Source organism: Sminthopsis crassicaudata, chromosome 3, assembly GCF_048593235.1.
Source record: "Sminthopsis crassicaudata isolate SCR6 chromosome 3, ASM4859323v1, whole genome shotgun sequence".
NCBI classification, from domain to species: Eukaryota; Metazoa; Chordata; class Mammalia; order Dasyuromorphia; family Dasyuridae; genus Sminthopsis; species Sminthopsis crassicaudata.
The window spans coordinates 40,164,036-40,177,517 of record NC_133619.1 but is presented as its reverse complement, the minus strand read 5'-3'; the positions used below and the strand labels follow the sequence as shown (position 1 = coordinate 40,177,517).

Below are 13,482 nucleotides of genomic sequence, written 5' to 3'. Positions count from 1 at the left end.
ACCCAATTCTCTATAATCTATTTCATTTATCTTTCTAGCTCTAATCTATTGATCATCGATCCATTTCTCTACCAAATCTCTGTATGAATCCGCACACATATGTATGCATCTGTCATCTATCTGCTGTTACCTATCTAGCCATCTATCTAGCCTTCCATCTATCATCTATCTACTATCTCTATCATTTATTTACTATTTTTCATCAATCATCTATCCATGTATTTATCTTCCATCTATCTAATTTATCATCCACCCATCTCCCAATAATCTATTTCATTTGTTCATTTTTATACAATTTATTGATCATCTATATCATCTATCATGTATCCATTTCTCTACCAACTCTCTGTATGAATCCACACACATATGTATGTATCTATCATCTTTCATCAAATATGTATCCATGTATCTATCTTCCATTTATCTGTCATTTATCTCTGCTCATTTCTCTATAACCTATTTCATTTGTTCATCTTTCTATGTCTATAATCTCTTGATCATCTATTATTTATTCATTTCTCTATCAACTCTCTCTATGAATCTGCTTACATATCCATGTGTCTATCATCTACCTAGTATCTGTCATCATATTTATCCATCTGCATCTCTTTATCTTTCTATCTCTAACAACAATCTCTTGATCATCTAGCTCTACTATTTATTTACTTCTCAATCTCTCCCTCTCCCTCTCCTCCTCCCCCTCCCTCTCCTCCTCCCCCTCCCTCTCCTCCTCCCCCTCCCTCTCCCTCTCCCCCTCCCTCTCCCTCTCCCTCTCCCTCTCCCTCTCCCTCTCCCTCTCCCTCTCCCTCTCCCTCTCTCCCTCTCTCTCTCCATCTCCCTCTCCCTCTCCCTCTCCCTCTCTCTCTATATCTATTCTCCATCTATCAGAACTATTGTCTCTCTGTAGCTTCTGAGCCGCTCACATCATAGGGTGATGACAGGACAGGTTGTAATAACAGGATGTGAACAATAAGATGGGCTGTATTACCTGTAACTGTGTACACTTCCCCTCCCCAGTCCTTGGCTTTCTCATCTATGAAAGGAGACAGTTGTACGTGTGATTCACCTGCTCTCAGCACCCCCTGGTTCTTCCTGACTCACCCTCCTGGGGCATGGGCTTGGCCAATAATTTCACCTTGACTTTCTTGACTATTTTCTTGACTGTACCAAGGTTATGTTTTATGCCTGTGAGGGATTCTACACATCACTACCTACAACCCCCCACCATTGCCCTCCTTGAGCTGCCTAGGGAGAGGAGCAGCTCCAGAAGTGTAGACCAGCAGCTGCCTGTCTCTCTCTAGACCCAGGTCTAGCCCACCATCCTCTGCTCCACCCTTAGAACACCGGGACCCAGTAATAATGGCCCCCGTTATTACCCCTTGAGCTTCTCCAACTTCCCTTTTTCCCACCCCTCTCAAACTTGCCCAAGTCCACTCCAACTCCCCTACCCACCCCTTCTGTTCTGTTCCTTAGAATTCCTAATCCATGACAAGAAAACTCCCCTTGGTCCTAAATCTTTTTCTCACACGTCCCACCTGAAAGCTCCGTATGAGACCTGACTTCTGCTTATAGGGGATCAACATCTGCAATAGCACGGGCTAAATCTTCCCTTCTACCTCTCCACACCCTGGTCCCGAAGAAGTCAGACACTTCTCGATCCCCACTTCCATGCTTTCTTTTTACCACCATCACTCATTATCTTCTCCACCTTTGAAACTTGTGCCATCATAGCAGCTTTTATACACTGGTTTTTTTTTTTTTTTAAACAAAATAATCTGCCTCTGACTCACCATCTTATTCTTGGTTATAATGCCCTTATAACATCAGTGTTCACACTAGTAATTCCTCCAGCTCCCTAGCCTCCCAACTCCTCAGTTCCCTTCAACCTCCAATACAACTATTCTGGCCAAATCTCAACTCTGGATTACTCCCATCACCCACTGATGCTATTCATGAGCCTCCAGATAGAGCTGGAAGAAGTTATACAATGGTGCATGTAATAAATTCATGTTATCCAATTTTATCTGGACCCTCGTTGCAGCAAGGGAGTCCTTTTATTCCTCCCTTGATGATTCTTTATATATTATATAATTTTATATTTATATTATATTATATATATATATATAAAATACTCTCTACAGAAACTATTCCAAACCTTTATTTCTCTATTCAGGCTTTCATAATTCTGATCCCCTCTCTGAATTAAAGACCTTGAACTTTCTTTTATTGAAAACTGAGGTCATATAACAACCTCCTCTTTCAATTTCTTCATCTTAAATTAACTTCTACACACATGTTTGATCCCATTCTTTCTCATTTTCTTTAGTGGAAGACAAACTCAATAATCCTCTTGCTCTCAAATCTTTGACTTTTAAGGGCGAAATAGAGGTTCTAGGGTGAAAATAGAGAGCCTAAAAAAGAACCACGGGGAGCACACAATTAAGGGAGAATGATCTGAAGACCATTCCATCAAAGGGAATGAAGAGGGAATGGTCAGTTGGGAGAATTAGGAGGGATCAGTATCAGGAAAACCCAAAAGGGGGAGACTGTTAGCAATGTAAAATATAGAGGAGAGGGACTGAGAAAAGACAACTTGTTTTAGCAATTGAGAGGTCATTGGCAACTTTGGAGAAGACAATTGCAATGAGTTTGGAAACCAGATTGCAAAGGGTTCAGAAGTGAGTCAGAGAAGGGAAGTAGAAGTAGCAAGTCTAGACAACTTTTTTCAGTAAGTTTGGCTGAGAAAGGAAGGAATATAGAATACTATCTTAAGGGGACAGGAAAATGTTGGGAAGAGCTCCTTTTTTTTTTTTTTTTTCCTGATAATGAGGATCTGGACTGCCCACATCCTGAGCTGGAGAGAAACAGAAACCTGACTGACTCAGTTGGGCAGCCCTGGGTACGATTATTTAATTATCCAGATTGTTTCTGGATGTCTACTTTAAGAAAGCCCAAAATCTGCTAATCCTCAAACATTTCTTGGTCAGGATGCTAATTTAAGTGATAAAAGAGAACTTTGTTTTAAGGCTTATGGTAGAAGCAGGAATCTCTAATATTATCTCAAAGGCACAATTCAGGGGAAGATGGGGGAGAGGAAGGGGAAGCGCACAGCATGTAACTGCTCCTAGGGGATCTGAGCCACTTCCAGAGTTCTGTTGGCTTCCCTAGGACGTAGATCACTTTGAGATCGGATAGGTATAAACCTCAAGGCCAGCCTGGGTTCCCCTGCCAATTCCAGGTGAGACAGGAGCTCCTTAGCATCAGACTACCTAAAATCCAGGTTGAAATTATACATATTCAATCTTTTGCCATTACAAAACTAATTAAATTAATAAAGTGTGATACTGGGGACATCTTGATTAAACGGACAATTAGACAGAGTGCTGGAGTCAGGAGTACCTGAGTCCAAATTCCAGACACTTTCTAATAAACAAGTTACTTAACCCCTCCTGACCTCGGTTTTCTCATCTGTAAAAATGGAAATAATAATAGCCCTCTTGATCTTAGTTTTCTCATCTGTAAAAATGGGAATAAAAATAGCACTTGAAAAATTTCCCAGGTTTGTTGTAAGGATCAAATGAAATAACAACAACAACAACAACAACAACAACAACAACAACAACAACAACAATAATAATAATAATAATAATAATAATAATAATAAATGTTTATCATGGTTCCTGGCACATGGGAGGTGCTATATTGGTTGGTTGTTTTTCATTCTCCAAGAGAACCAAAATGACATCACTATGTTCAGGTCAAGTTAGTATGTCCAGCTATGGCTGGTCAGGTTGCCCCTCCTATGTTCAGGTCAAGTACCACCTCCTACAGGAAGCCTCTCTCTAATTCCCCCGTGACTGATGCTACCCTGCCTCAATATGCATTTATTTTGTTTGTACATTTGGGGAGGGGTGGGTGATGAGGGTCTCCAGATCTGTTGAGGTCCCCAGTCAACTAGATGAAATTCAGGGTGTCAGACTTGGCCATCTGTGAGCTTCTCAGCCTAACCTCCCTGCTCCAGCCCTTTCAGATGACCCCCTTTTGGAGACAGCCGAGGTAACGAGATGCAAGGATATGGCTCTTTCAGACTTCGGGCATTTGTCTGCCCAGCTTCCCAAGATCCCCAAACCCGTTCTCCCTGTGACAACTTTCCTAAAGCCTCATAATTTCATAAAGTGGATTGGACTACAATTGTATTTTCTTGTCTATATACTTGTGATGATCTCTCATAGGCAAACAACTATGTGTTTATTTGGTTTTGGTCTTTGTACTCCTAAGTCGGTATTGAGTCTTGATGAATTGAATTGACAACATGGGACCATGAAAATGGGCTGGAGTTAGCAAAGTCTGGGTTTGAATTCTGGATCCAGCACTTCCCAGATTTATAAATTGGGGCAAGTCATTCTCTATGTCTCCGTGCCCTCATCTCTGCCCCAAAATTGTGATCCTGTGATTTGGACTGAACTGAATAGATGAAGATGCTTTTCGTCATTCCTACTTTCTCCTCTTGACTTCTGTTTTCTTTCTCTGAAGGTATAACCGAAAATCAGCAAGTATTTATGAAAACAAGCCCGAGTCATCAGAGTTAGAAACTTCCAGCAGCAAGAACCAAAATCCCAGTCCCAACAGCACCAGGCAAAAGCCAGGTAAGAGACTCATGGGTGGGGAGACTCAGTGGGCAAGGTCTCCTCCTCCTCCTGAGTCCTTACTGGGGAATGGCATCAGCGAGGGGGGCCCTGACACTGAATTCTAGGCCCACCATTAAACTGGGAGGAGAAAGAGATGGCTGTGGCCATCTACTTCCAATTGGTTGTTGAGGTTGAATTAGGGGAAGGGAACAGCAGATCTCAGGTTGATCATGTTGAAAAGAAATGGCCTCTCAGGGGAAGCTGGAGAAGTACAGATTGTGCGGGGAACCTAGTGTCAATCAGTTGTTGAATTTAATCAAGAAATGTTCAAATCAGGTTTTGATTTATTGTTTTTGTCGATTGTCTAGAAAATGTTAATAATGCAGATTAAATTTGAAAGTATGTTGTACCTATATTTTTTTTCCTGGAAAGCCAGTCATAATTGTTTAATAAAAGTCTAATGTTTTCAGTAACATGTTTGAGCCCTTGGGGCAGAAAGCTGCATTCTAGTCTCACTCAAACCCAGGATTTGTAGGATTTGCTCTTCCCAGAGCCTAGGAGTGAGATCACTCGGCTGGAATCCCGGCCTTGCTAATGTGTATTCCTCTTTGCTTGGGAGAGTCCTTCTGTACCTTGTACTTAGTTTTTCCAACTGTAAAAATAAGGTGACCAGTCTCTGGGAAGTGAACGTGGCTTAAGCCATTTTGTGCAGCAGCCTCCTCCTACAGAGGAGAGAGCGGAAGCCCAGAAACAAGTGACCTGCAGGTCTCACCAAAGTGGCAGAAGTGAGATTTGAACCCAGCTTCTCTAATAGCAAATCTGGCATCCTTTCCCCTGCCCCAGTCAGGCAAGGGGATCTGTAAAAGCCTTTTCAACTCTAAGGGCATGAGATACAACTCCGTCACTAGTTAGCCACTTGACTTCGTGCAATGACATAAGCATTTTTTGTGGATCTTGACTCTGCTCTCCTATGTAACCTCGTGCCTCAGTTTCCCCACTTGTAAAAATGAGAGGTTGGGCTCTAAGGTTCCTTCCAGGTCTAGACCTATATATATTCTTATGACAAAGAATTCTACCAAGCTCCCATCTCCCCTGTTGCATCATGGGTTCTTGCAGTTTTTCTTTTTTAAGCTGAAATTAAACTGATCAAGAATCACAAATCCAGATTTAAAAGGGAGTTCATCTAGTCCAGCCTTCCCATTTTATAGATGAACAAACTGAGGCACAGAGAAGTTAGGTCTGCAGAGAATCAGAGATCCTGAGCTATAAGGGGCTTCAGAGGTCATTTAAGAAAACCATCTGATTTTACAGCTATGGAAACTAATGCTCCGAGACTCTGAGTCCATCCTTCAAGATCATTTTCAGACGAGATTGTTCCAATCCAAACAACTCTCAGAGTATATTTACAAATTTTTAAATTAAAAACTCAAAACCAAATTAAGATAGGAATCGGGGTGAGCTGAGAGCATCCATTAAACACCTATCTGTGCCAGGCACTTATTAAACACCTACTCTGTGATAAGCACTTATTAGGCTCCTACTTTATGCCAGGAACTTATTATGCACTTAACTCTTTGTCAGGCATTTATTAAGCACCTATTCTGTCAGGCATTTATTAAGCACCTATTCTGTCAGGCATTTATTAAGCATCTACTCTTTGTTAGGCACTTATTAAATACCTATTCTGTGCCATGCACTGTAACAGACTCAGGAGATAACAAAGGAAAAAATAACACAATCTCTTTTTCTAGGAGCTTACCTTATCAAGGATGGAATGGGGCTTAAAATCATGGGAATACTGGGGACATTGTCTTATCCTCTACAATAAAAAAGGCAGTATTGATTTGTTTATTGTTCCCAGAAAAAGAAAGAGATGGGAAGGAATGGTGGTGATGGGAGGAACTGGGTGTGTGTACAATGATGGGGCAGATGGCCATTTCCTGTGGTTTTTGTGTTTTTGTTTTTTGGGTTTTTTTGTTTTTAAGAAAAAGGTTAATTTTCTTATTAAATAAATGATCACATGTGGATAATACACGGGGCTACATCTAAAGAGCTGCTGCCTGCCCAAGTCCCCTTGTTTCCTTGCTGCTAAGCTCTGAGCAAGCTGTAGTCAGGGCAGCCGTTTGGAAAGGTTGGAGGGTACTCTCTGTCCCTGTTTCCCAGGGGGTGAAGGCTTGGAAAATGAATCAGATTCTTTCAGTGTCTCTACTAGGTCCTTACTTAGGTGGGACCCGCTAGGTATTTCATGTCATTAATAAACTGGCATGGCAATTTGCCTACGAGTTCCCCTAATGATTCAGAATGATCTGGCTTTCCCCACGGGTAAGATCATACGTATTCAAAGTGATGGAGAACCTTCCAGACAGACCACCCCTGACGGTTGGCTAGCTTTGTGACTATGAACAAATCAGCTCACCTGGAGCCTCAGTTTCCACAGGTGTCAGGGATAAAAATGGGATCAGAGTTGGTAAAGGGACCAAAAGAGAAACCATTTGTATAAAGTGTAATTTAAATATCAGTTAATAATTATTTTAATTTACATAAATGATATTTTCAGCTCTTCAAAGAGTGAGGAAACCAAAAAAAAAAAAAAAAAAAAAAAGTAAAAACTCTGTTTGTTGTTTCCTCCCTTCTTTCCTCCTTTCCCCTCTTCCCTTTTTTCCTCCATTTCCTTTTCTCCTTCTGCCCTTTCTTTGCTGGACAGCAGGTAACTCGCCTCGTTTCCCCGACTTTTGCACGTTTCTGTCGATCAGTGCCCCGGTAGTTTTTAATTTCCTCGGAAATGGAGATGGTTTGTGCACGTGTGCCTGTTCCCCATCGGCTTTCAAGGCGCTGAAGCCCCTCCCTGTGCCCCAGCTTCCCGATTTGCGCTTTCCTGCCTTATTTCTTTCCCCTCTGCCTCTCTCTCCTAGCTGATGCTTCTGCCAACCTTCCCCTTGAGCGCTCAGCTCTTGCTAGAAAGCGATTCACATTGCAAGGGCTTTCCAACCGCCGAGCTCCACCCAAAGGTAAAACAAAAACTGAACAAACTGGTCACCGCATCTCATCAGCTGCCACCTTGTACCCCCGCTCCCCCTCCATTCTTCCTCGGCTCCATCCTTTCCCTACCTCCCATCCCTTGGAAAGTGCAGTGTTTGGTATGGCTAATCTGAACAAACATCCATGCTACACTTCCACTCTGGCAATTGGACAGGGTCCACTCAGTAATCAAGAGATCTGGAGGGAAATTCTGATACTTTACGTTTCACAGCCTCAGTTTCCCCAGTTGTAAAATGGGGGTGATCGTGTTTACATTGCCTTCCTCACGGGTTGTTGTGAGGAAAACACTGTAAATTATTGAAAGATTTATAAACCAAAGTCAATCGTATTTATGTTGCCTTCGTCACAGGGTTATTGTGAGGAAAACACTGTAAATCTGAAAGATTCGTAAATCAGTCACATGCTATACTTGTGGATGTGATGAAGGGAGGTGTTTTCAAACTTAAGATACCCGAAAATTGGGAAATATTGCTAACTCACGTCTGGTAGAATCATGGTCCCAGAGCATTGGGCTGAGAAAGTAAGAGAAAATCCAGTAGAGCTAAATGTAAAGTCTGGCCATCAATTTCACAAGTATAAGATGGCAGAGACTTGATAGGTAGCTATTATTCAAAAAGAAAAGAAATCAAGGTCCCAGATGCTGCAAGCTCAGGACGAGTGGGGACCGCTAGTTGGTGCAATGGATACAGCTCCAGGTTTGAATCAGGATCTGAGTTCAAATTTGACCTCAGCCATTTACTAACTGTGTGTCTCTGGGATGATCACTTTACGGACTCAGTTTGTTTACTTATAAAATGGGCTAAAGAAGAAAACCACTCTAGTGTCTTTGCCAGTAACACCCTAAATGGGATCATGAAGAATCAGACATGACTGAACAACAGCAACAACAATATGACTGAGCAGTGCACTATGGCATCCAAAAAATTATTGATGCAGTTTTGGTGTACATTAAGGAGGGTGCAGCTTCCAGGAACAGGGAAAGGGTTCCATCTTTTCATCTGGAGTTTTGTGATCAGTCTAGACCAGGCCTGCCAAACTCAAAAACAAATGAATTCCTGTAACTTATTTGAAGTCCACAAACTAACATCATCTATGTTTTATTGTATTTTTATTTTATTGAATATTTCCCGATACATTTTAATCTGATTCAGGAACACTGGAGAGTTTTGGACTCAGTTTTACCCCTCTGAGCTGGGTCATTACTGTTTTAGAAGGTCATTAATAATCTGGAGTGTCAACAGCAGGGAAACTAGTATGGTAGAGTGTAGAGTCCATGACACTGAAGGATGATGATGATGATGATGAAGAAGAAGAAGGAGAAGAAGGAGAAGAAGAAGAAGAAGAAGAAGAAGAAGAAGAAGAAGAAGAAGAAGAAGAAGAAGAAGAAGAAGAAGAAGAAGAAGAAGAAGAAGAAGAAGAAGAAGAAGAAGAAAGAGAAGAAGAAGAAAACAACAGTCAATTTTGACTCAATATCAGGAAAAAATTGTCAGTTAGAGTTGTACAGAAATGGGCCATCTAGAGTAGTGGTGAGTACCCCTCTCGAGAGCACTTCAAGCAGACACTGGAGGATCATTTTTTTGGTATTGTAATAGGTTATAATGGGTAATCTTTTGGTGTACACATTGGATTGGATGGCCACTGAGATCCCTTTAAGTTCCAGGTCCATGACCTTACATACGCTCTTCCTGAGGCTCAGGCTCTTGTTCTATGAAATGAGGAGTGGACCAGAAAGCTTCAGAAGTCTTTGTTGGCTCAGATCTATGATCCAATGACCCTTTGAGTCTCATCCACATAAAAATATTCTAAGATTTAGGACCATAGATTTAGAACTAGAAAGATTTTAAAAGACTTCACTGAAAGTCTTTTTTTTTAATTAAAGCTTTTGATTTTCAAAATATATACATGGATAATGTTCAACCTTCACCCTTACAAAACCTTGTGTTCTAAATTTTTTCCGTCCTTCCCTCCACCCCCTCTTCTAGATGGCAAGTAATCCAATATATGGTCAATGGGTGCAATTCTTCTATACATATTTCCACAAATATCTTGCTGCACAAGAAAAATCAGATCAAAAAAATGAAAAAGAAAAAATGCGGCCAAACAACAACAAAAGAAGGAGAATGTTATGTTGTGACCCACACTCGGTTCCCACTGTCCTCTGTCTGGGTGCAGATGCTCTCTTCATCACAAGACCACTGGAATTGGTCTGAATCATCTCATTGCTTCATTGTTGAAGAGAGAGGCGTGTCTATCAGAATTGATCATCATATAGTCTTGTCATTAATGTACAACGATCTCCTGCTTCTGCTCACTTCCCTCAGCATCAGTTCCTGTGAGTCCCTCCAGGTGTCTCTGAAATCATTCTGCTGATTGTTTCTTACAGAACAATAACATTCCAAGACATTCATACACATAATTTATTCGGCCGTTCCCCAATCGAGAAATCACTCAGTTCCCAGTTCTGGCCACAAACATTTTTGTACACGTGAGTCCCTTCCCCTCAAGGGAAATCTTTAAGCAAGGGTTGGGCAAATTCTTGTCAGTCATCAGATAGAAAACATTCTTGTTTGCTGAATGGCCGCCGAGGTTTCTTCCAACTCTGAGGTTCAATATTTGCAGAAACCCTAAAATACTATATAAACTGAGTTGTTTTTATTATTGTTCCCGATGAATAACTGAGTGAAAACAATTATGAAAGTGCTTGCTCCGAGCCAGGAACTACCCTAAACATTAGGGATACAAATGCGAAGCCCTCCTGAGGTTGTCTTCGGGTCCTGAGGGAGGCGGGCAGCTCAGCCATGAAAGGCGTGGTTCGGTAGGAAGGATGCTGGACTAGGAGACTCCTGGCCTGTGGACTTCGGGCAGAAGCTTCCCCTAGGCCTGGGTTACCTCATCTGTAGAGTGACAGGCTCCGCTGGAAGACCAGTAGGACCCTTTTCACAGCTTTTTGATCCTGGGCCAGGTCCTGCCCTCAAGCAGCTCATATATTTATATATCATATAAAAGTTGTGAAAAGGGGAATTGGAATGGAAAAGAATGAAGAGACGACCAGGAAGTGTCACAAAGGCCTGCTCTCCAGCAAAATAAGGCACAGATCTCATCCATCAGAGCTGAGGGATAAAGAATAGGGAAGGAAGAAAAAGTTATTGAGAAGTAACTGGGGAGATGAAGGCACTTTCTGCAGAATCAAGGGACTTAGGAGGGTTTGGCAGGTGTTGGAGGAAGATCGCTGACTTAGAGCAAACAGGGAAGCCATCTGGTCCAACCTTGTTTAACAGATAAGGTAGCTGAAGTCCAGGCTTGAGTGGACAAACCAACAATCCTGATGGGGGTTTAGAAGGAAAAAAGATGATGGTTTATGCATCAAAATTCATTTAAATGTGAATACTCTTTAAACTAGCTTAGTGGATTGCATTGATGGCTAGTTCAATAGTAAGCATCAGAAGCTGGATTTGAACTCAGGTTTTGGGACTCCAGCGTCCGTGCCCTTTCTGTTCAGGTGCTACTGTGACATTCAAAGTCAAGATGCTGCAGATATACGGCGGACACCTGGAAGAACCAGGCAGGACATCACTGGCAAATTAATCAGGGATAGCATTAACTGCATGGAGGTTGTGATGAGAGCCGTGACAGTGGATGGGTCACAAAGGAAAAATCGGAGAGACATGCTGCACATGCCCTGTGTGCAGCAGCTCAGAATCTCTAGAGAAGAGAGGTCTGGGTCTTCCCAGTTCTAGGTATCAAATTCTCTGGGACCAAACGGGGACATGAGGGAGTCTGGGGGCGTAGGGTGCGGCCGGAGACAACCAAAGCGGCTGCTGAGCAAGGACCTCCCAGCGGAGTTCTGAGCCCTGCCTGGTTCTGTCCACAAGAACAGTTCTGGCCACTCCGCAGGCTTCTCTGCCCACCGGGGTTCCATGTTGTAACATCTATGTGGTATTTCTCTGAAAGCAATCATCCAAATTCTTTAAATGACTCAAGATTAGGGTCTAAATTCTACCCAAACCACTTGCTGGCCTGTGTGATCTGGACAAGCCGCTCTAGTCTTTAGGAAACTCAGTTTTCCCATCTGTATAATAGGATGATGGCGAGAGGGATGATAGCGCCCACCTCTCGGAGTTGTTTCCAAAGTTAAAAAATGGAGAAAGGACAAAAGTAACTATCAGAAGTTCTCCCCTCCCCCCTTTTCAAGTCACCGCTTGAGTTAGTCTCCCAGCCTGAAGCTGCTCCAAGAGTGCTCCGAGGCTTCTCTTAGTCCTTTCTTGTCAAAAGATCTCCATTTTGACCTTTGCTCTTCTGACCAGAGGCAGGGAGGCTGATTTCACAAGACTTTCACTTAGGAAGAGAGGGAAGGAAGGAAGGGAGGAAAGGAGGGAGGGAAGGAGGGAGGGAGGGAGGAAGAAAGGAAGAGAGAGAGGGAGGGAGGGAGGAAGAGAGGGAGGAAGGAAAGAAGGAAAGGAAGGAAGGAAGGAAGGAAGGAAGGAAGGAAGGAAGGAAGGAAGGAAGGAAGGAAGGAAGGAAGGAAGGGAGGGAGAGAGGGAAAGAGGGAGGGAGGGAGAGAGGGAGGAAGGAAAGAAGGAAAGGAAGGAAGGAAGGAAGGAAGGAAGGAAGGAAGGAAGGAAGGAAGGAAGGAAGGAAGGAAGGAAGGAAGGAAGGAAGGAAGGAAGGAAGGAAGGGAGGGAGGGAGGGAGGGAGGAAGGGAGGAAAGGAAAGGAAGGAAGGAGGGAAAGGAGCGAAGGAAAGGAGGGAGGGAAGACTGAAATGCACAGAGGCAGTGCAATGCTAAACATCCCTGGTTTGCCAGCCGACTCTGCTTCTGTCTAGCTGTGTTTAGTGAGGAAATACTTAAGCTCATTGTGCTCCGATTTCTCAGCTCCAAAATAGAGGGCTTCCAAAGTCTCTTCTAGCTGCAAATCTCTGATCTTAGGAAGCATCTAGGTGGGTAGAGTTCTAGGTCTGGAGTCAGGAAGACCCAAATTCAAATCTGGTTTCAAAAACTTGCTACCTATGTGATACCGGGCAAGTCACTTCACCTCTGTTTGCCTCAGATTCTTCATCTGTAAAATGGGGATAATAATAGCACTTACCTTCCAGGATTGTTTTGAAGCTCAAATGATATATTTAGAAAGTACTTGGCATGTAGTAGATACTTAATACATGCTTGTTTCCTCACAACAATAATAAAAATGGTAAAATTGAGTTTCAAACTATAACTTCCATCATATGACATTCAAGACAATGTTTTTTTTTCCTTTTCATGGATCCCATTCCTTTTCTTTTTCTTTAATTTCTTCTTTCTTTTTTCCTTTCTCTCACTCTCACTCTGTCTTTCTGCCTTCCTTTTTGAAAATAACTGCAATATTAAATATCTAAAAATATCTGAAACTGGCAAGCCCATGCCAAAGAAACCAAGCACTCATGTGAACTCTCCAGTAGTTTTCTGATTCCCCAGAGAGCTTTCAAAAGATCTGACTCTAATTTCAGAAGCAGGAGGATGCCCAGTTTGAAGGGCTGGGGAACTCCCAATTGCCACCCATTACTTTTTTTTTAACTACCTATCCCCAGCCCAAAAGCAGAAACCTTAGGAAATTCCCTCTTTATTTTTCTGTTCTTGTTTGAAATTTAAGCTCCAGATCTTAAATTTAGGTGGAATTTTGCATTATAGTACAGCAGAATGCCATGTGAGGAAACACTATTCTAGGGTTTAAACGTTCTTGAATTTGAGTAAGAAAACTTGTCAATACCAGTTCCAATGATCTTGTGATGAACAGAGCCATCTGCACCCAGAGAGGCCTGTGGGAACAGAGTGTGGTTC

General features: G+C 42.4%; 1 protein-coding gene across 1 annotated transcript in view; it reads left to right on the top strand.

The window, feature by feature from the left end:
* MCF2L2 (MCF.2 cell line derived transforming sequence-like 2) overlaps window positions 1-13,482 on the top strand; it is a 277,293-nt gene that overhangs the window by 238,534 nt on the left and 25,277 nt on the right. Inside the window, 2 exon segments of the mRNA XM_074301954.1 lie at window positions 4,534-4,646; window positions 7,541-7,636. Of these exon segments, the coding sequence (XP_074158055.1) occupies window positions 4,534-4,646; window positions 7,541-7,636 (209 nt within the window).